General features: G+C 47.3%; 1 protein-coding gene across 4 annotated transcripts; it reads left to right on the top strand.

Annotated features, from left to right (window-relative positions):
* The first annotated feature begins 6 nt into the window (after positions 1–6).
* On the top strand, positions 7–22,834 carry ESCO2 (establishment of sister chromatid cohesion N-acetyltransferase 2). Of its 4 annotated transcripts, none has more exons than XM_065681960.1 (11): positions 7–25; positions 2,726–2,794; positions 4,464–5,466; positions 8,169–8,256; positions 13,434–13,494; positions 16,300–16,429; positions 18,601–18,732; positions 19,027–19,116; positions 19,745–19,888; positions 21,032–21,216; positions 22,401–22,834. In XM_065681960.1, exons 2-11 carry the CDS (start codon positions 2,742–2,744, stop codon positions 22,537–22,539), a joined length of 2,025 nt encoding a protein of 674 aa, XP_065538032.1. In that variant the 5' UTR covers positions 7–25; positions 2,726–2,741; the 3' UTR covers positions 22,540–22,834. The 4 variants fall into 4 exon arrangements, with proteins under 4 accessions (XP_065538032.1, XP_065538030.1, XP_065538031.1 ...); XM_065681958.1 differs by lacking the exon at positions 7–25 and adding an exon at positions 607–663; XM_065681959.1 differs by lacking the exon at positions 7–25 and adding an exon at positions 706–736.
* The last annotated feature ends 258 nt before the right edge of the window (positions 22,835–23,092 follow it).

The raw sequence follows: 23,092 nt of genomic DNA, 5'->3' as shown, positions 1-23,092 counted from the left end.
AGCTGATCCGTTGGTGTGTTGCGGGGTGTGTGTGGCTTTGGGCGCTGTTTCAGTCGGTTGATATAATTTTACTTTATATTATCTTTAGTTTTTTCTCTGGATGCCTGTAAATGGCTCTCGGAGCGTGCCTGGGCAAGCGGTGACGCTCAGCAAAGAGAGAGAAAGGGGATGCCACCCAGTGGAAGAACCCTCCCTTGGGTTTGTGAATGAAGCTCTTCACAGCAGGGCACTGATGGCCCATTTAAAAGCAAAATCACAGCTGGGCAGCCCCGTAACCGTCCCCTTAACGTTTGCAAATGCCTCCGGATTCACTCCGTTCCTTGTTATGACCGAGTCTCGACCGTGCGCCTCTCGCCGCACAGCGCACGGACTACAACGCCCATCAGCCCCCGCGGGCGCGCCATAGCGAGCCAGCGCAGTGCTCGCGGGGCATGCTGGGAGTCGGAGTCTTTCTGGGGAGGCGGCTGTGCGTATCTCTGCTATCTGATTGGCTGGAAAGCGTGGGGGGCGGGTGCAAAGCGGCCCACCTGCGCTGGGCCAATGGCGGTGAAGGGTACGTTGAATGACGTGTCGCTCGGCGAATGGAGAGGGGAGGGCGGGCAGGCGGGAGACTGCGCGCGGGTTCGAAGGCGCGGGAGCGGTAATAACGGAGGTGGCGCTGAGGTGAGGGAGCGTGGCTGCCGCCTTGGGGGGGCTGCGGGGGCCGTCGGTGCCGTGCCGAGGCGCGGGGTTTGCGGTAGGGGCGCGGGCGTTATGGCCTGGTGCGGTCTGAGGGGCCTGCGTGGGCTGAGGGCGGTAGGGGGTGCGAGGCCTGTGGGGCCCCAGGCTGTCGGCTCAGGTGCGCCAGGCCCCACGTGCCGGTGCTGGTGGGGTGGGCGGTGATGGGGTAGCAGCGTGGGCCAGGCCCCGGTGGGGGGCTGTGGTGCGGGGAGGGGGGTTTCAGGGGTTGTGAGGAGGTTTGGTGAGGTCCTGGTGAGTGGGAGAGCTGAAGGGGGGGCGGGGGAGAGGCAGGGATGAGGCGCTGGTGCCCCCGTGCTGTGCAGGGTGCCTATAGGATCTGTGGTCTGATGCAAAACTGGGCTGAGGGGCTGGCTGGGAACGGGGGTGGGAATATTTTGGGAAGGGGTGGGTGCCTCTGGGGCCGGCCATGGGCAGCTGCTCATCTGAGGGATGTGCGGGGTAATGGTGCAAGTTACAAGGCTATCCCCAGCATAAGAAGGGTGTGGAGCAGTTGGAACGAGGCCAAAGGAGGCCACGAAGATGCTGTGAGGGCTGGAGCAGCTCAGCTATGGAGGCAGGCTGAGAGAGCTGGGCTTGTTCAGCCTGGAGGAGAGGAGGCTCCAGGGAGACCTTAGAGCAGCTTCCAGTGCCTGAAGGGGCTGACAAAAAGGCTGGAGAGGGGCTTTTGACAAGGGCCTGTAGGGACAGGACAAGGGGGAATGGCTTTAACCTGACAGAGGGGAGACTGAGATGAGCTCTTAGGCAGAAGTTGTTCCCTGTGAGGGTGGTGGTTTCTGGAACAGGTTGCCCAGAGAAGCTGTGGCTGCCCCATCCCTGTCAGTGTTCAAGGCCAGGTTGAACGGGGCTTGGAGTAACCTGGTCTAGTGGAAGGTGTCCCCGCCCGTGGCAGAGTGTTGGGACTGGATGAGCTTTAAGGCTCCTTTCAACCGAAACCATTGTTTGACTGCACCCCTGACACGTGCCCCTTGCCTCTCCCACCAACAGCATGTCCTCGTCTTACTTTTTCTCTTCAGTTTGCACCTGATATCTTACTACCCAGGTACCTGCAGGCCTTTTACTGTTGCCCTCTGTTTCTCGGGCATTTCCTGCCCTCTCTTGCAAGTTCCTTCTGCCATCTGTGGTCTTTGCTGAGGTTGTACTACTCCTGCTGCATCTCTTGACTTCATCCTTTCCCATTACTGTTCTTGGTGTTCCTGGGCATGATAACAGTTTGTCGCGCCTGGGCTGTCATCTGTCATTGCTGCCCACGTTATCAGCAATGCGTGAACGCTTCCCCCTGCTGGTAGATTATTGAATATATTATTCCTCTTGCTGTTGTAGCAGTTTATAGATGCTATACGAAGTATTTGTTTATTCTGGATTTTTGGTTATAAAACGCCACGTAACAGGAACGTTAATATTATATGATATTATCTCAAACTGGAAGAGATGGAACAAACAGTGTTGAGTGTTAAACTGGGTTAAATGGCTACTGGGTTAATTAAGGCTGAAAATGAGTGGTTTATGTTATGTGGCCAGATGGAAGGTGGGAGAGAGACTTTAAAAGGCTGTTTGGTAAAGAGCTGTCTCCCCTGGAAGGTGAACGCCAATGTGAAATCCCTGCGGGAATAAACTGATCATGGGTATAGGAAGGAGCAAGCGGGTTTCTAAGAACTGCATCAGTGAGGTCTGGAGTGAGCATTGCAAGAGGAAAATAAAACACGTTTCTGAAATATCTGGCTCTGTTTTAGAGAAGGGACTTTAGGATCTGTTGGTCCATGGTGACAGAATTGTTCTTGACCTGGAAGATCCCTTCTGTATGCACTTGTTTTACAACTTGTGCTCAACTGAAACAGCCCCGTGGTGTTCTTGTTTCTGTCAGTCCCAAACTGCTTCCATCAGTGTTTTCATCCCAGTCCCACATCTTCTCTTCCTTCTTTACTAACTTTGTTTATTTGCTTTTACTGGAAATCTATTTCAAGCTATCAAAAACATGTTCTTGTAGGCGCTCTGGGGGAGTCATGGCAGCTGGTACCCCACAGAAGAGAAGCCGTAGTTCTACTGGCACCGACAGGTATGTTAACTTCTCACAGATCTTGTTTTTCTAATAAACCCCACTTAATTGCTGTGCATAGAATAAACCAGATTCTTAAAATCCTTGAACACTTTCCATGTGAAATGGAAAAAATGATGGTTCTGAGACACACTTAGCGTCAGCCGCTGTTTATCAGTGACTAAGAACATGTTTATGTTTTACTGAGCATCTTGAGAAGTTTCATCAAATATGTAGGGAGACCAAAGCTAAAAACAATCTTCAAGCACAGAATTGTAATGAGAAAAAGTCATTACACTGCCTGGTACTTGGTAGGCCCATGTCAGTACATGCATTAGGGCATTAACATCTTTCTTATTTCTTTTTTTTTTTTTTTTATTAAATTAAGGTATTTTGTTCTGACAGTCACCGCTGTCAGGTGCATGCCCCTGTTTGTAACACTTGCACCCAGACCTAGCCTGAAGTAAGTCCTATAAGAAGGAGAAATCTAAAACCTGATTGTTCAGAAACTGAAGAAAAGCCCCTGACATTTGCATTTCTTTGGGGTGAAGCCTTGGTCTTTCACATTTGGAGAGATGCCATGGAAATATCGCACAAAGTATCTGAATAGTCTTCTGGTGTAAATAGAAAAATAGTGCCTTTTAATGTATACCTAGAAATATTATAGATTTATATTTTTTCCTGTACATCTAGTGGAGGAGAAGCCACTGGCCAGGAGAAAAAGCTGTGATTTAAATCCAAAGCAATAGCTTGTTTCTTATTCTTTCATAACTCTTCCAGCATAAAAGCTTTTTCTCATGCTTGTCCTGTACTTCCCTCATAAAAATATTTCTGGGTAGAACAAGAGTGGAGTTTGATTTCAGAATTGGAGGGACAAATTCTTGAGGTAGGGTGTAAATACTTGCTGAGGAAATGCCTCACTATGTTGTTTGTTAAATAGCATAAAATCAGAGAACCATTTCGGTTGGAAGGGACCTGAAAGCTCATCTAGTTCCACCCCTCCCCCCGCCACGGCAGGGGGATCCGAGCTATTCCTGGTTGTAACATATGTTTGCCCCCAGCATAAGGAGGACACAGATCTGTTGGAGTGAGTCCAGGGGAAGTCATGAAGATGCTCTAAGGGCTGAGGCACCTCTGCTATGGAGACAGGCTGAGAGAGCTGGGCTTGTTCAGCCTGGGGAAGAGAAGGTTCCAGGGAGACCTTAGAGCAGCTTCCAGTGCCTGAAGGGGCCGACAAGAAAGCTGTAGAGGGGCTTTTGACAAGAGCCTGTAGGGACAGGACAAGGGGAAACCTGACAGAGGGGAGATTGAGATGAGCTCTTAGGCAGAAGTTGCTCCCTGTGAGGGTGGTGAGGCCCGGGCCCAGGTTGCCCAGAGAAGCTGTGGCTGCCCCATCCCTGTCAGTGTTCAAGGCCAGGTTGGATGGGGTTTGGAGCAGCCTGGTCTAGTGGAAGGTGTCCCTGCCCATGGGAGGGGGGCTGGAACTGGGTGAGCTTTAAGATCCCTTCCAACCCAAACCATTCTATGATAGTTGGATATTGCACTTTGATATTTGTATTTGTTACGGGGCATGTACCAATACAGGCAACTCATCTGTATTTTAAGTCTCAGTTAAGTGTTTTAAGTAAAATAATAATTGAAAACCTTTTAATAGTACATGTTATGTTTTGCTCTGCTGTTGTTTTTACAGTTCATCCTCAGTCTTTGAGACTCCTGTGAAAAAAAAGATGATAGGATTTTCTGAAGATCTGTCTCCGCTCAAGAAACCAAGAAATAACCTGTCTGCTTCTCAAATACAATGGTCCTCTAGCTCCAGTGATGAGATGAAAGAAAACCAGGCTGTCCCAGTGAGGCCAGTGCTCCCAAGGAAGCTGGATATTTCACCCCTTCAGGCAGCTAGTGTTCCCACAGCCGTGCAGAGTGAGTCCTCAAGGAAATCCCCAAAGACCGCTTCCTCGTACAAGCTGTTTGTGCCTGTGGTGTCTTTTTATAGCAAGCAAAAGTGCTACCTAACTCCTTATGAGAGAAAAGAGCTGAACGAGCACTGCTCTTTGGGTGAGAGGAATAGGGACAAACATCTCCCAGCTGCCAGCAGGACTGAGAAGATGAATGTGAGCTTGAGCAGGAAGAAAAGCTCGAAGCCAACCAAGCACATGACAAAATCCCAGCATGGCAAAACTGTCCTGAAAGCTCCTAAGAAGGCGAAGCGAGAGACATCAGCAGAAAAATCCAGTGTGGAGAAAGAGAACATGAATTCTCTAGTTAAAAAGAAGATGGAGTCGCCCTTCAGAGTCCTAACCATGACAGTTAAACCAGCCCTGAAACTCCAGCTGGGAGCAGCATTCTTCAGTGCTGGGAAGAAATCACACTCTAAAAAGCCAGTTGTGGATGCCAAGTTACCCCCAGGTCTCCCCAAATCTCTAAAAGAAAACAACCAGCCCAGACCACCACCAGCTACGAAGTCCAGTTCGGCTGATGGAAACAAAGTTGTTGAGGCAGGTGGTATATTGAGAAGTATTTCTCTGCCTCAGAAGAAGGAAAATGAAAACGGGAAGGACTCTAAAAGCTGTGTAAATCAAGAGAGAGATGCAGCGTGTGATGGAAAAGCATCTCCATTGAAAAGCAGAAGGACTTCTGGTTCGTCTTGTGCTTCAAGGCCTGCAGCTGGAGGAGTGAGCAATGCAGAGAACGTGGTAAGTAAATGTGTCTTCAGAGCCTGCTGCACAAGCCTGAGGTGAGCACATGCTCTGCTCATTCCAGTGTTAGGTGTTTATTTAGATGTATGAGTGGATTTTGCCTAGGAAAACTCACAGATTTATTCCTGCCTCATGGAGGCTTAAAACCGTGGTGAACTTTCAGGATGTTCCTGTTGCATCCCTGTCGGTCACTAGCGCTTGGCTGCAGAACAATATTCCCTTTACGATGGCTGAAAGGAAAGCTTTCTGTGTGATGTTTTTCAACAGATAATCCGTATCTTTTGGGGGTTTGTTGTTTCTTTTCCATGTGATAAAGGGCAAAGCTGAAAAAGAAGTTTTTAAGCTTTTTTCTTTTTTTCATTTTAATGAATGTAACAAATGCCAAGTCTGACCTTGCTGAGTACTGTGGGACGTCATGAACCCCTGTCCTCAAAGACAGCAGCTCTTCACATGACTTCTTCTATGCTCCTCAAAGCCAGTGTTGTTTTCACCTCAGCCAGTGATCAGACATAGAAAACTATTGTTTCTAGTGTGTTTTTAGCAATTTCTCCTCAGTCACAAGACATTGCTTGCTGATACAGCAGGTTTTGCTTTGCTCTGCTCTGGGTGATCTTTTTAGTGATTATTTCTCCAGCAGGAACTACCTGTGCTGGTCCTGCAGCTCCCTCCTCCCAGGAAGTGAAGCTGAGCCATGGGTTCTCGTGCTTCAGCAAACCAAGGAGTTTTTCAAGCTGGTCTGTTTTTGAAGAACTCTAACAGCTCTATTGCCAATGAGGCCTATTGCAATTTTTATCTGTTGCTCCCTTCACAGGGAATATTCCTGGTGATAGATAAGTGTTGTTTTGGGGTGTCTTTTTAAACATATGTTTGATTGTTGGGGCAAGTCCAGAGGAGGCCACAGAGATGCTCTGGGGGCTGAAGCACCTCTGCTATGGAGACAGGCTGAGAGAGCTGGGCTTGTTCAGCCCGGGGAAGAGAAGGCAGCTTCCAGCCTAAAGGGGCCTACAAGACAGCTGGAGAGGGGCTTTTGACAAGGGCCTGTAGGGACAGGACAAGGGCGAATGGCTTTAACCTGACAGAGGGGAGACTGAGATGAGCTCTTAGGCAGAAGTTGTTCCCTATGAGGGTGGTGAGGCCCTGGCCCAGGTTGCCCAGAGAAGCTGTGGCTGCCCCATCCCTGGCAGTGTTCAAGGCCAGGTTGGACAGGCCTTGGGAGCAACCTGGTCTAGTGGAAGGTGTCCCTGCCCATGGCAGAGGGTTGGAACTGGATGAGCTTTAAGGTCCCTTCCAACTCAAACTGTTCTGTGATTCAATGATACAATTCTTGTACAAATATGTTTAGCAGTGCTGGAATAGTTAAATGTTGCAATGAGTCTTGCTGCTGACCAGGTAATGCCTTGCCAGATCTTGCTTTTAATTTCAGGATTTGCCAGAGAATCATTTAAAACATGGGACATGGGTTTTGCTGCCTAAAGTGCTGAGGTGGGAAGGGTGAGGGTGACAGCAGAAGGAGCACAGCAGTAAAACACTGATTCAGAGCAGGTTTGCAAACTATTTCATTATACTTTATGTTGTATTTTGCTGTTCCATTCCAGCATCTTAAAATGTAGAAAAATAGAGAAAGCTGTTGGAATACTACTGTAGTGTTTTATACTAGGCATTGAAAGGAAGCAGTGAACAAGATGGGAAGCTGTTTTTATAGGGCTAATGTGTTCTGTATTCCATAAAAGGCAGTTTATGGCCTCCTTTGTTCACCTGCACTGGTTTAGTATCTCTTTTGCATTCCTGACTTGATTGTCAATATGATTTTACAATGCAGCTTTAATGAAACACAAATGTTGGCTTGCACAGTCCAGTCTTGCATGTGTGGTAAAAAAAGAGAAATGATCTGATAGCATTTAATTCTGCTGTTGTGGCAGTTTTTGTGTTGGCAAACTAGTTCTCTGAGGTTAACCAGAAACATGGAGTGTTTGAAAAGGGAACTCAGCAACTTCCTTACTGCAAACTGAGCACAGACCAAGTGTGACCTTGATCTGGTCTTGGATTCTGCTTACTGCCAGGTTCTTTGCCTGGTGTTCCTGGTGGGAAATAATACACTGTCATGTACAGAAAGAGCGGAGTTCAAGGCAAAAATCAGTTTGGCAAACTTTGACTTTTATAGAGCAATCTGTGAGAGGCTTCCAGGAGCTGTGAAGGTGCAAACGTGTAGGCAGAGAGTGAAGCAGAGTCACAGAAATGGTAAAGTGAAGACATGATATGAAATCTCTACACTTAGGATTTAGTTGAAAAGCAAATAAAGCCCCTACATCCTGTAATAAAACAGAAGCTGGGCACGCATAGGTTTTAAGAATCAAAATCCATGGTCATTGTCACAAACTGCATTTGGTCTTAACAGTACCTGAAGGCAGGTAGATGGGAAATGATGGTGCTTCAGAAGGCTAAGAGTAACTTGCAGGAAAGAGGTTTTTCCTCAGTGCAGGGTGCAACATTTTCAATGCAACATTCAGCATTCAGGTATAACTTTAATAACATGGTAAAACCATGTTTTGTGGTTGGAAAATAGAACTATAAAGCTTCATCATGTCAATTAATGCTCACTGTGAAGGTCCCTTGAATTGTATGTGACTGTAGCTGCTGTCTGAGAACTTACTCAACTGGAGAGTTTTCTCTTTTCTTTAAAAACTTGTCTCCATTTATAGGATGCTGATGAAATCAGTTCTGCAGTCTGTGAGTCGGATGATGGAATTCTTCTCTCAAGCCAGTCTCTGCAGAAGATGAATAAGCAAGGTGAGCTGGATTATACCTCTCTTGCTCTGTGACTCTTGTCGCTATAGGAAAATGAGGCAGAAGAGACTAAAAAGTCCCCTATGTTACCTGCTTCTCTCCAGCAGGATCAGTTCTACTGAATTCCCATGTTGTCCTGTAATACAGTGTTTGAATAAGCTGTGCAGTAATGATGGAGATTCTGCCATCTCCTTGATGAACCCGAGTGTTAAACAGTATATGAACTGGTTTTTGTTTTGAGATCTAACCAGCCTTTCCCCTTTGCTTTATGACAGAGCCCATTCCCAGTAAGATTTTTGGAAATTCCTGCTTTTGAAACCAATGATCACATTTTTCATAGAACCAGAGAATGGTCTGGGTTGGAAGCGACCTTAAAGCTCATCCAGTTCCAACCCCCTGCCATGGGCAGGGACACCTTCCACTAGACCAGGTTGCGCCAAGCCCCATCCAACCTGGCCTTGAGCACTGCCAGGGATGGGGCAGCCACAGCTTCTCTGGGCACCCTGGGCCAGGGCCTCACCACCCTCACAGGGAAGAACTTCTTCCTAAGATCTCATCTCAATCTCCCCTCCATCAGTTTAAAGCCATTCCCTCTTGTCCTGTCCCTATAGGCCCCTATTGTACAGTGTCCCTCTGCAACTTTCTTGTTGGCACTGGAAGCTGCTCTAAGGTCTCCCTGAAGCCTTCTCTTCCGCAACCCCCCCCTCCCTGCCCCTTTTATCCCTGGGCTATTCCCGGATTCATTCCACTTTCCTTTTTCAGTCTTGAGTTTTAGGCATCTGACACTGTCACGTGTTTTATCCAGACCAAATCACATCTTTCCTGGCAAGGTACCTCCAAAGAGACCTCCGTCTAAGCCTTATGAGCACTAATTACCAGGAAAGGAGTAATTAATCTATTTCTCACACAACAAACACATTTCTACAGGAAACTTTCTGAGCTGCCTTTGGTTGGAGGCAGACAGCAACCCATGGGTATTACATGCAGCTGCTGCCTGGAGAGTTGATCCCTATCCCTTATTTCCCCCTGGCTAAATGTAGTGATTCCCCTTATCCTTATTTCAGCCTGTTTTCTCTGACCCTTTTCAGTGCAAGAATGCCTTTAAAGTTAAACTCATAAATGACCCTATGTACTACGTATTACCTATAAAGGCAGCAACACATGCTATCCTTTACTCCTGATAGTCACCACATTAAGTCCTCTCTATATTTCTTGTTTCACCATTAAATTACGAACAATAATTATTATTTTTCCTCTTGGGAATAACAAGTGATGTATATAGAATCATAGAATAGTTAGGGTTGGGAAAGACCTTAAGATCATCTAGTTCCAACCCCCCTGCCATGGCGAGGGACACCTCACACTAAACCATCTCACCCAAGGCTCTGTCCAACCTGGCCTTGAACACCACCAGGAATGGAGCATTCACAGCTTCCCTGGGCAACCGATTCCAGTGCCTCACCACCCTTACAGTAAAGAATTTCTTCCTTATATCCAGTCTAAACTTCCCTAAGTTTTGACCCGTTACCCTTTGTCTTATCACTACAGTCACTAGTGAAGAGTCCCTCCCCAGCATCCTTATAGACCCCCTTCAGATACTGGAAGGCTGCTATGAGGTCTCCACGCAGCCTTCTCTTCTCCAGGCTGAACAGCCCCAACTTCCTCAGCCTATCTTCATACGGGAGGTGCTCCAGTCCCCTGATCATCCTCATGGCCCTCCTCTGGACTTGTTCCAGCAGTTCCATGTCCTTTTTATGTTGAGGACACCAGAACTGCACACAATACTCCAGGTGAGGTCTCACAGGAGCAGAGTAGAGGGGCAGGATCACCTCTTTCGACCTGCTGGTCACACTCCTTTTGATGCAGCCCAGGATGCGGTTGGCTTTCTGGGCTGCGAGCGCATGCTGAAGCCAGCTCATGTTAAGTTTCTCATCAACCAGCCCCCCCCAAGGCCTTCTCCACAGGGCTGCTCTGAATCTCTTCTTTGCCCAACCTGTAGCTGTGCCTGGGATTGCTCGGACCCAGGTGTAGGACCCTGCACTTGTCATGGTTGAACTTCATAAGGCTGGCATCAGCCCACCTCACAAGCGTGTCAAGGTCCCTCTGGATGGCATCCCTTCCCTCCAGCGTATCAGCCGAACCACACAGCTTGGTGTCATCAGCAAACTTGCTGAGGGCACACTCAATCCCACTGTCCATGTCGCTGACGAAGATGTTAAACAAGACCGGTCCCAACACCGATCCCTGAGGGACACCACTCGTTACTGGTCTCCAGCCGGACACTGAGCCATTGACCACAACTCTTTGTGTGCGGCCATCCAGCCAGTTCTTTATCCACCGCGTGGTCCACCTATCAAATTGATGTCTCTCCAATTTAGAGACAAGGATGTCGTGTGGGACAGTGTCAAACGCTTTGCAGAAGTCCAGGTAGATGACAACAGCTGCTCTGACCCTGTCCATCAGTTCTGTAGCCCCATTATAGAAGGCCTCCAGATTGGTGATTCAGGATTTCTCCTTAGTGAAGCCATGCTGGCTGTCACCAAGCACCTTGTTGTTTTTCATGTGCCTTAGCATGCCTTCCAGGAGAATGGGCTCCAAGATTTTACCAGGCACAGAGGTGAGACTGACTGGTCTGTAATTCCCTGCATCATCCATTTTTCCCTTCTTGAAAATGGGGGTTATATTTCCCTTAAAAAAAGATTAAAATGGAAGATAAAAAAAGAAGATATGTTGCTTAAATATTTTTTATTAAAGCAAAATAATGTGTTGGCCTCTACCTGCTGTCTCATCTTCCAAGTATGCACTAATATGTGCCAGTATGTTTGCAGAAGCTGAGGTCATGTTATTTTATCTTAATTTCCTGGTTTCTCCGTTTTTCCCTTTTAAAAATAGGCACCACTCTCTATTCCAGTCCCAGCAGCCCTGGGGTGAGTCAATCCTTATGAGCCTGTGAAGGTCTAGTTTATCTGTGTGTGCCCTTGAAATCTTTCCCCAGCTGTGGAAGTTTATCTCCTTTTGGTCTCAATTGTGCTGACATTCACATCACAACTCATTCTTTTATTGATGACTAAAATGAAAAGGCACTACATATTCTTGACATTGTTTGTTATCTGGTTTTAGTGTTTCCTCCTTTTTTGTAGCAAAAAGTGGGTTTTCTTCTATTGCAGGGTGCCACTGCCTCCCCAGGTACAGCTCATTTTGCAGTCTGGCATTTCTGCTTTCAGCCCTTTGTGTCTCTGCTCTGCTTTCCCCTGGTTTCTATTCCCTTTGTGATTCCTTGAATGTCCAGTGAGAGTAGAAGTTGCAATTTAGCTGTATTTGTGTCTCAGTTGACTTTGTTCTGGCACATCTGGTCTTAATCTGTTTCTTGAAGAAATTACCAGCACTCCTGAGCTTTTGGGGTTTTTTACACACACACACACACACACACACACACACCCCCCTTTCCTCTTGCTTCACATGGGAACTTATTTATCAGCTTTTTGGAAGGTAGTGAAGCCTGTTACTGAAGGTCAACACTTTCCTGTGCCGCCTCCTCACCCCGAGGAGTGGCGTGCTCCCTCCTGCAGCTGCTACTCTTCCTGCCATCTCTAGCTCTGGATAAAAGACTCCTCTAGCTGTGATTTCCACCTGCTTATAAAGCTGTTGCCATCGTGTTTCCAGACATCACCTGCATTTGCCTGCTGGGACCTTTCCAAAGAAGTGACTTGGCCCTTTAAGCTCCTGTGTTTCTAGGAAAGCTTTTTATTGTTTATTAGTGTCTTCATGACTCCTTATTGTCTTTTCCACTGCTGATGTGAACAAGATACTTTCTATTATGTACAGCTTCCTAGAAATCGGTTCATTTTCATGGCATGTTTTTTGGAGGCTGTTATAGCCACTCTTCTGCTTGCAGATGTTACTAGTTTCTGTTAATTCCTAAGAATCATAGAATCACAGAATGATTTGGGTTGGAATGGATCTTAAAGCTCATCCAGTTCCAACCCGCTGCCACAGGCAGGGACACCTTCCACTAGACCAGGCCTTGCCAAGCCCCGTCCAGCTTGGCCTTGAACACTGCCAGGGATGGGGCAGCCACAGCTTCTCTGGGCAGCCTGTGCCAGGGCCTCAGCACCCTCACAGGGAACAACTTCTGCCTAAGAACTCATCTTAATCTCCCCTCTATCAGGTTAAAGCCATTCCCCCTTGTCCTGTCCCTACAGGCCCTTGTCGTAAGTCCCTCTCCAGGTTGTTTTCAGCCCTTTTAGGGACTGGGAGTTGCTTTGGGTGAACATGGTCAAAATATGATGGTATAAAGCAGTCTAGTGCCTTAACTTTTTATCCTTGAGGAAGAAAAAAAATCCAAGCTAGTGTTTTTTGGGAGTTCTTTTTGTTTTGTTGTTGTTGTTTGGGTTGTTTTGGCTTTGCTTACCGAAGTCTTTGTGACGTTGTCCTAAAACTTGCAGCTCGTGTGCTGTAACCTAGTGGTTAACTTGCCACTTCCCAACTTCTTGAGGCTGAAGAAGCTGTAGGCTCAGGGTGCCTTAGCCAAAATAATGGGAAATGGGGAAAATTCTGCTTGTTTAACACTGTTAATTAGGAGGCAAGGAAGCACTAAACTACTGCAGCAGAAATTTCTGATTCATGATTCTGATGTGAGAGGGGAAAGCACTGGACACCTTGATCAACATCACTTCCAGTGCATTTAAGGCGACTGCATTATGGCTGGATTCCACTCATGGACATCTTTCTATCCTGCAGCATCAACAGCTTCCCAGTACTCTGTGAATCTCTTGTTTAGGGAGTTCAGTTCCACTGTTGTGTATCATTTGGGACTGTAGTGATAGGACAAGAGTTAACGGGTTAAAACTTAAACAGGGAAGGTTTAGACTGGATATAAGGAAGAAGTTCTTTAAGGGTGGTGAGGCACTGGAATGGGTTGCCCAGGGAAGCTGTGAATGCTCCATCCCTGGCATTGTTCAAGGCCAGGCTGGACAGAGTCTTGGGTGGTATGGTTTAGTGTGAGGTGCCCCTGCCCATGGCAGGGGGGTTGGAACTGGATGATCTTAAGGTCCTTTCCAACCCTAACTATTCTATGATTTTGCAGTCTTACTGGTGTTTGAATGTTTGTTTCCATGTATCAATGTGTTCTGCCACTAAAAAGAATTCTAAACCACTATAACTTTGCTTGTCTTTTCCAGCATCTCCTTCAAAGGCTGTTGTCTACCCCATATTCAGCTCATCCCCTACCAGCAAGAAAAGGTAGGCTACTCTTTGCTAAGTCTCTCCAAGAATGATCAGATATTTCATATCTGCATAATCATTATTTTTTTAAGTATACTACTTCTTAATATGATGATTTAGCTTTCTCCCAGTCTTTGTAAGGTTTGGAAGTTTGAGGGTGACTTGGCTTGTTGGGGAGAGGGCATGTGTTGGTTTGTTTTTTTGTTTGCTTGTTTTCAAGAGAAGATGCAAGATTAAATTGTCTTGGTTTAGGGGAGTTCTAGCCTGTGAATAAGGAAATACGTGCTTGCTTACTGTCTGTAGTACTTTTTGCTTGTGAATTTGTACATATTCCAGTGCCTAAAGGGGCTGACAAGAAAGCTGGAGAGGGACTTCTCACAAGCGCCTGTAGGGATAGGACAAGGGGAAATGGCCTTAAAGTGAAAAAAGGGGAGGTTGAGATGAGCTCTTAGGCAGAAGTTCTTCCCTCTGAGGTTGATGAGGCCTTGGCACAGGTTGCCCAGAGAAGCTGTGGCTGCCCCGTCCCTGGCAGTGTTCAAGGCCTGATTGGACCTCAGGGTCTTGGAGCGACCTGGCCTAGTGGAAGGTGTCCCTGCCCATGGAATGGGTTGGAACGAGATGAGATTTAAGGTCCCTTCGAACCCAAACCACTCTAGGGGTTGGTGATTCTGTAAAAAGCAATGAACCTTGTGGCACAGAGGGATTGGTCTGGCAATGAATTTAAAGAACATGGGTATTCTTTCTGGTCAGGTGTGGTTTGTTCTGCACTGACTTTTTTAAGCTGAGATACTTGAGTATAGCAGCACTAGGTACCAGCATGCTCAGCAGTGTTGATCCAGGTTGATCCAGACCAAAGACAAGACAGAAGTTGCTATAAAAATGAGTGAAAAGGATTTATGGAAGCAGCTGTTTCTCTTCCAGTGTCCTGTGCTCACCTGAGCTGGTGTTTTCTAAGCCTGCAAGATGATGTTTGATATTTAGTGTGATGTAAATGAAACAAGCCTGTGAAGTTTGCTTTTTGATTCTATAAAAAGCATGGTAGTGCTAAATTACTCGCAAGCACTGGAACTCTTTACTCATCAGGTGTAACTGTGCAACCTGGTGTCTGAGTTTCCAATTAGCTTATTACTTCAGTTAATTTGCTGTCATACTCTTAGACCTCTAGTGGAAAAAAGACTTGTTTTCCCATGCAAGAACCAGGGCTGCACGTCCCTCTCCCATATTGAATCAACTTCTTGATATACTTTGTTAACAATAAAAGCATTCCGAGTTTATTTTGAACATAAAAATCCCCACTTAAAGTCGCCCTGAAAAGAGCCAAAACAAACTTTGCAAAACTTGTCGCGCTACTGTAGTCCTCTGCTACAGAAGTGTTGAAAGAGAGATCTGATTGCAATATTTGCTTTGCTTCCTCATGTGGCTTTTCAAATACCTTCCGTGGTGCAAGTGGAACCCTGGAATGTGTGGAAATCCTGGTGTTTGTGATTAACTGAAGCTCAGTCTTGGATTTGCAGTTGTCTCCTGGGAAGCTGATGAGTACAAGCTTTTTCTCCATGAAGTCTCTGCTTTGGAAATTCTCCTTAGTATCCAAATCTATAAAATTGTTTGGTGTAGCTCTAAATTAATTCCATGTTAAGATTTGCTGCTCACCCATTACGATTTCCTGCTTTAAGATGGCTTAAGAAATGCCACCTTTGGCATAGAAGCCTGAAGGTAGGTTAGAAAAACTGTGCAATTATTATCATCCCTAACAGCATGCTTTTCTGTAGCTGAAGCCTACACTGCAAAAATACATGTAAATCCTCCATGTCTACATCTGAATAGGAGCAATTGCTCCTGACAACGGCTCGGTCTGCTCCCCTCTGTGGGAGGCTGGTCCTATGAGGAGGCAAAGCAGAGCTCAGCCCCAGCACTAAGAGCTTTCCCAAGATGCTCTGATTCCCTGCTCTAAAGGGGTGTTGGCATGCGGGGCTGGGGCTTGTGGTGGTGCAGTCCTGTGTCAAGCTTTTTGGGCCCCCAACATGAGAAGGATGTGGAGCTGTTGGAAGGAGTCCAGAGGAGGCCATGAATATGCCCTAAGGGCTGGAGCAGCTCTGCTATGGAGACAGGCTGAGAGAGCTGGGGACGAGATGGCTCCAGGGAGACCTTAGAGCAGCTTCCAGTGCCTAAAGGGGCCAAAAAGAAAGCTGTAGAGGGGCTTTGGACAAGGGCCTGTAGGGACAGGACAAGGGGGAATGGCTTTAACCTGACAGAGGAGAGACTGAGATGAGCTCTTAGGCAGAAGTTGTTCCCTGTGAGGGTGGTGAGGCCCTGGCACAGGCTGCCCAGAGAAGCTGTGGCTGCCCCATCCCTGGCAGTGTTCAAGGCCAGGTTGGATGTGGCCTGGTGCAGTGGAAGGTGTCCCTGACTGTGGCAGGGGGTTGGAACTGGATGAGCTTTAAGGTCCTTTCCAACCCAAACCATTCTGTGACTCTGTGACTTGGAAACCTGTTTCTTCACCTGCAGTTTCCATGCTTTGTGGACCTTGCCCTCTGCTTCTCAGTTAATTGTATATCTCCTTGACTGTTCAAGGAGCTGCTTAATTTTCAATATCCGGGAGATGGGGTGGCTGTGGAAGTGGGAGAAGTGCTTAATTATTTTGATGTAATTATAGCTCTTCCTAGAGCCCCCTCCTACCCTCCTTCCTCCAGAAGAGCTGGCACCGTGGCTGTTGAGAAGCTTTGCTGTATCTTTTCTACTTTGAGGTGTTCTGTGGTAAAAGTCCCTATCCAATGTGTTATATTAACCAGTGCCTAATTTTCATCTCTCTGAAATGATTTTCAGGACACAGGCTGCACTGGATGAAGTGACTCCTCCATTTGGATCTAGCCCACCTGCAAAAACATCCCACACCTCGCAGAAAAACAAGAAAGCAAAAGAACTCCACAAGCGCTCCAGAGACCAGATGATCATTGTAAGGTTCCCCCTGGGGCACGCTGGGTCCTCTACATGCTGAGGACATAAGAAATAGGCCTCGAGGCTCACTGAGAAGTAGATTTTCTTATGTGTAAACCTCAAACCAACCACACTGCAATGACCGTAACAGGGCAGTGATTAACATAGTTCACACTAGACTAGGACAGGGTAGTAGCTAGGAAATACACTGTTATGGTTTCACTGGGACTAACGCTTTATTACATTTTGGAGTTCAAAACAGATTTATGGAGCTTGATATTAAAGAGAATTAAAAAAAAAAAACGCTAAAGGAAAACTCAGCCAAGCCTGTATGGATGCTGTAGGAATGAATTTGGCTGGATAACTTCCCTTTCCCACGGCTTCCCAGCCCGCCATATGAGCAGAGTCAGCACAGCACTGCAACCACAGCAGCGAGCATCAGCCAGGGCAGCACGGGAGCAGCAATGAGCGGGCCCTCTTTGGCAGCTCTATGGCTGCCTTCCTGATGTTGCCCTGCAGCGTGGTGCACTGCTCATGGAGCAGGAGGAGGCAGTGTTACTGAGGCTCCTGCATCGTGCAGCCATCACATCTGTGGGTTTCCAGAACATATGCCCTCAGCGATGAGTAATTTTTTTAGTAAATCATTTGTTCTCACTTGGTGACATGCAGATGTTTTCAAGCCTGTTTCCTGAGGGAATGGGGCTTATGTGATCATTCTTTTCAGCTGAGCTGCACTTTCTAGCACCTTTTGAGCTGTTTGCATGATTTCTGTCAAATTTGAGACCTCACAGATACAAATTTTTGAGTGTTTTGGAAACTGGTCCCTGTGGAAGGAAGAAATCCAGAGGAGTGCTTGTGCTGAGAGGAAAGCAGCAGTGTGTGTTCAGCAGCCCTTGCTACCCCGCACATGGCCAGCCATGAGCTGTAGCCATGCCTGGCTGCAACTGTGAAGGGTTGACTGCGGGTGCTGTGCCATGTAGGGAACCTCAAATGTCCTGTGTGTGGGACGTGTGGAAGGGAAGGCAGCTTCTGCAGCAGCAGTCAGTGCAGGAAAGGAGTCCTTGATGTACCAGGCTTCAATTCACCTCACCAATTATAGGATCACAAGGTGGTTTGGGTTGGAAAGGACCTTAAAGCTCATCCAGTCCCAGCCGCCTGTCACAGGCAGGGACACCTTCCACTAGACCAGGTTGCTCCAAGCCCCGTCCAACCTGGCCTTGAACACTGCCAGGGATGGGGCAGCCACAGCTTCTCTGGGCACCCTGTGCCAGGGCCTCACCACCCTCGCAGGGAAGAACTTCTGCCTAAGAGCTCATCTCAGTCTCCCCTCTGTCAGGTTAAAGCCATTCCCCCTTGTCCTGTCCCTACAGGCCCTTGTCAAAAGCCCCTCTACAGCTTTTTTTGTTGGTGCCTTTAGGCACTGGAAGCTACTCTGAGGTCTCCCTGGAGCCTTCTCTTCCCCAGGCTGAACAAGCCCAGCTCTCTCAGCCTGTCTTCATAGCAGAAGTGCTCCAGCCTTCAGAGCATCTTCATGGCCTCCTCTGGACTCATTCCAACAGCTCCACATCCTTCTTATGTTGGGGCACCAGAGCTGGATGCAGGACTGCAGCAGCTCTATCCTCAAATCACTGCTTGCATGTTACTAGACATCCAAAGAGCATTCTGCTCTCTGCTTGCACAACTGACATTCTGTTCCTTCCCCTCCCTGTGTGCTAAGAGATAAAACATGTTATTTCTAGATAACTGATAGAAAGACTATCTGGAGTTTTCCTTTAGTTTATAGTTTTTTTGTTGGGCTCTTCTACATTGTTTCCTCAGTGAGGATATTGCTGATCTATTTCAAGGCTTGTTTGGAATAACATGTTCACTGTGTTCCCTGGGTAATTCATGCTGGGTAGTTCAAATTTTCTGCAAATAAGCAAAAGCTTTTTGTCCTCTTCACAAATTCAAATGAAAACAAGAAACTTGCTCTAGTGGAAGGTGTCCCTGCCAGTGGCAGGGGGATAGGAACTAGATAATGACTTTAAGGTCCCTTCCAACCCAAACCATTCTGTTATTCTGTGGTTCTAAGAAAACAAATACTTGAATCTTTGATAATTGTTACTAGAACCAATTCTCAACCTCATTCTTTAAACTGAACATGGTTTTGAACAGCTTCAAGGCATTTTAGCTGGCTCCCTGTCTCACTAGGATGCTGGTCAGAAACATTTTGGGGCCATTGTTTGCAAGTCGTGTGGCATGATCTACACCGCTGCTAGCCCGGAGGATGAAGCCCAGCACATCCAGCACCACGAAAGATTCCTCGAGGGCCTCCGATACGTGGTAAGGCAATGGCTGCACTCGCAGCTCGGCTGAAGAAGATGGGGAGGAGATGTGCCATAGCCAGAACAGCCACAGGGAAAGGGTTTGTCATCCAGAGGGGAGGTTAAAGTGCAAGTTAGGCAGATCCAGTGACTGTCTGCCTTCATCAGTCTGATGAATGTGACTTGACTTTATTCCTGAAAGCCCCAGCAGGTCAGATTACAGCTTCATCTGCCAGAGCCTTCGCTGAATCACTTCCTCTCTCTTGCTAGACCACTAACTTGTTGTTTGGCTTTTTTTTCCCCTGTGTGGCAGGGTTGGAAGAAAGAACGGGTTGTGGCAGAGTTCTGGGATGGGAAAGTTGTATTGATTCTTCCAGATGACCCAAAATATGCCGTCAAGAAGGTACTTGTTTGTTTATTTTGGGGGTTTATGTTGTAGATCAGCTTTCTGCTGGCTCAGCTCCCGGAACAAGCTCAGTGCTTGATCATGCATCGTTTGCCAGTGCATGGGGTAAACAGGAGAGGCAAGTGGGGTTGTGGCAGCAGTCCGGGTTGCTGGGAACACCCGCCCTGACCCCTCCCTCACCCTGCTCCCTGCGCTGAAGCTCTTGTTCTTACACGACCAACATAACCCAATCCTTTCCCCTCCGACTTGGGGTGAAGGGCAGGCGTAGAGGGATTATGGCACAGAGACCGTTCTTGAGTATTACCTACAGTTAGAAGGCTCTTGTGGAGTGGGGAAGCACTTTGTTTAAAAACTGCTCTAAAGTGCTTCTATTTATTTTAGGGGGAAAAAACATATTTACATAATGTGGCCTATATATCTATGCCACACTAGCTATGTGTGCAGTGAGAGCCCTCAGTATGGTGGGGAGCTGCAGAGCATTTCACAGCTTCATTGTGAAGTCTGACCTTGTGAACAAACAGGATTATTTGGGGGAATGAGACCCTTTTTCTGACAGGTTTCACACACAAAGAATGTGTGTGTTAGTACTTAACATGTTCCTCTCTCTCTGGTTTTGTTGCCTTAGGCAGAAGATGTGCGAGAGATTGTTGATAACGAATTGGGATTTAAACAAGTTTCTTTGAGCTGCCCAGCCAAGACTAAAATATACTTGTTTGTGGCCAATGAGAAGATGGTTGTTGGGTGCTTAGTTGCTGAATCCATCAAGCAGGTACATGATATTAATTGTATGGGAGAGGGTGATATTGCAGGCTAATAACAGGGTGAACAAGGCCGAGTGCAAGGTCCTGCACTTGGGTCGGGACAACAAACACAGGCTGGGGGAGACTGGATTGAGAGCAGCCCTGAGAAGGACTTGGGGTGTTGCTCAATGGGAAGCTCAACATGACCCAGCAGGGTGCTCTTGAGCCCAGAAACCAACCGTGTCCTGGGCTGCATCATCATCAGTGTGACCAGCAGGTTGAGGGAGGGGATTCTTTGCTCTGGTGAGATCCCCCCTGCAGTCCTGCATCCAGCTCTGGTGCCCCAACATACAAAGGATGTGGAGCTGTTGGAGTGAGTCCAGAGGAGGCCACAAAGATGCTCCAAGGGTTGAAGCAGCTCAGCTATGGAGACAGGCTGAGAGAGCTGGGCTTGTTCAGCCTGGAGAAGAGAAGGCTCCAGGGAGACCTCAAAGTAGCTTCCAGTGCTTAAAGGGGCCAACAAAAAAAAGCTGTCGAGGAGCTTTAGACAAGGGCCTGTAGAGACCGGACAAGGGGGAATGGCTTTAAACTGATAGAGGGGAGACTGAGATGAGCTCTTACACAGAAGTTCTTCCCTTGTGAGGGTGGTGAGGCCCTGGCACAGGCTGCCCAGAGAAGCTGTGGCTGCCCCATCCCTGGCAGTGTTCAAGGCCAGGTTGGATGGGGCTTGGAGCAACCTGGTCTAGTGGAAGGTGTCCCTGCCCATGGCAGGGGTTGGAACTGGATGAGCTTTAAGGTTGCTTCCGACCCAAACCATTCTGTGATTCTATGAAGTTGCAGCCTTTACAGGGGCTGTTGGCATAAGGCTGCATATTGGAAATCCCAGCTTAGCACAGGAGGCTGGAAAATAAAGCTAAGGAAATAAAAAAAAGTCACCCATAAAATCAACAACAACAAAAGAAAAAAAGGAACTGAAGGAAAAGCCTATACTTTCGTCAGGGGGATGTTGGCAGCAATTAGCTGGGTTTGCATGGCTGATGCTGCGGTGTCTGCCCCTGGTTCGGGTGAGGTTGTGTGTGGTGTCCTGCCTCACAGGAGAGCTGGAGGAAAGGCTGGGAGCACAGGAAGGTACATGCATCCTTCAGGAATGCTTCCTCTGCTCATCCCTGCAGGCTTTCCGGGTGCTGTGTGAGCCAGGATCTGTGCCAGGATCACCGGGACAGGACGCGCTCCAAACTCAGCGGGCTTGGCGCTGCTCCACACAGCCAGAACCTGCCATCTGCGGTGTGAGCAGGATCTGGGTGTTCGGCCCCAGCCGCAGGAAGGGCATTGCCCGGCGCATGGTGGACATAGTCAGGTATGGAGAAGCGGGGAGCCAGGGTCCTGGCTGGGGTTTATCCATGTAGAGGGAAAAGCGACGACCGCAGCAAGAAGTGTTGAGATGGAACTTAAGGAAAGGCAGAAATGTGTATTGCTGAGCAAGCCTGGAATCCCCACTTTGCAGTGGAAGGATATCATGTGGACAGATTTCTGTTTAAATCATTTAAATATCAGATATAAAATCTGACACAAGCATGGGCCAAGCCGTTAACTGCTGGGTACAAGCAGAATGCAGAGCTACACAGACTGGCTTTCCAAGAGACACTGCTTTTTTTTGGGGGGGGAAATATATTTCTTTTTTTTACTGGATAATTTGATGGGCCAAAACACTTGACATTTTTCAGGCAGGAAATTCCGAGCTTTTTCAAGCTCGGAGCAAACTGGGAGGAAGACTTACTAATGAGGGGAAGTCTTTATGGGCTGCCTTGGGGCTGAGCTTGGGAGTCCAAGCGCCTGTAGCAGCACATATCTTCTCTATTGTATCTGCTCCCTATCTGTGTACAAAATACAGCTGTATGAAGTCTTATGAGTACATATATATCAATATATATCGTCATACGTAAGTGTATCTGGAGCTCAGTATTCTGAAAATTCATCAACCCATGTTCAGCCCTTGCTTTCTCCTGTGGTTAGTGTTTGATGTACCACCTCTGTGACATGATACCTCCCAGCCCTACAGGACCTGCCAGGTTAGATGGGGCTTTGAACAACCAGGTGCCGTGGAAGGTGTCCCTGCCTGTGGCAGGGGTTGGAACTGGATGAGCTTTAAAGTCCTTTCCAACCAAACCATTCTGTGATTCAATGATTCTGGCTGCGAGTGCCCCTGAGTCCTGGTGCTGCCGTGCTGAACTTCTCTTGAGCACAGCTCCAAGATACTGAACCAAAACCTCTAGGTTCTCATACAAAACTGCACGTGTGGGTTTTCTGCTTGTATGTGATCTTAAATTACCATTCTTCCTCGTTTTAAACTGGTTCCTGATTATACCAGAACCCACAAACAAACTGGGATCTTGCACTGATCTCTGGTTTGAAAGCAGAGTGAAGCACTAACAGTTCCCTGCAGCAGAGGGAAGGAGAGGGAAACACCAGTGGGTGTTTTAGGTATTGGATGAAGCAGCCAGCAGGTGTTTGCCATGTGCTGATAGCTCTGCTGTCTTTCAGGAGCACATTCATGTATGGCTGCTACCTGAGCACTGAGGAAATCGCCTTCTCCGACCCAACGCCGGATGGCAAGCTGTTCGCCACGAAATACTGCCGGACCCCCAACTTTCTCGTTTACAACTTCATTTACAACAACTGATTCAACTTGGGTGATTTCAACAAACCCCAACTTGAAATCACCAAGATAATTTGTGTGGCTTAAAGTAACACCTGAATGTTGTTACCTGGCCAAATGCTGTTTTCCTGCTGAGTGCTAGTTCTTCCTCCGCTATGAAAGGGAGAGGGTCACTTTGTGTACAGAGTTGTGTTAGATTTTAGTACAACCTTGCTTGGATTTCAGGTGGGTTTGTTTCTTTTAAAACTGAATTCTATTATAAATAACTTAATTTTGTTGAAAGGTTTAATTAATATAAAGATTGCTCTTTCCTTCTTTATGTGTGGGTATAATTCTGAGTGCTGTGTGGTAAAGGGCTTTGTCTGGGGTAAGAGCCTTAGTACAAGCAGCTAGTAAATTTATGTACAGAGGAGTAGGAAATGTGTTTTTGTCTTGATCTTACCCCCTCTTTTCCCAGCCTGTTGTGTCAGAAAACCTTTTCCTTGAGCAGGCAGCTGCTCTCCCTTGGTAATACACTGTTACCTGTGGGCTGCTGCCCCAACCACCTCGGGAGCACAAATACATTACACAAGAGCCC

This window comes from Lathamus discolor, chromosome 5, assembly GCF_037157495.1.
Source record: "Lathamus discolor isolate bLatDis1 chromosome 5, bLatDis1.hap1, whole genome shotgun sequence".
In the NCBI taxonomy this organism is placed as follows: Eukaryota; Metazoa; Chordata; class Aves; order Psittaciformes; family Psittacidae; genus Lathamus; species Lathamus discolor.
Note: the sequence above shows the minus strand (reverse complement) of the source record. Positions and strands in the feature narration are given on the sequence as shown.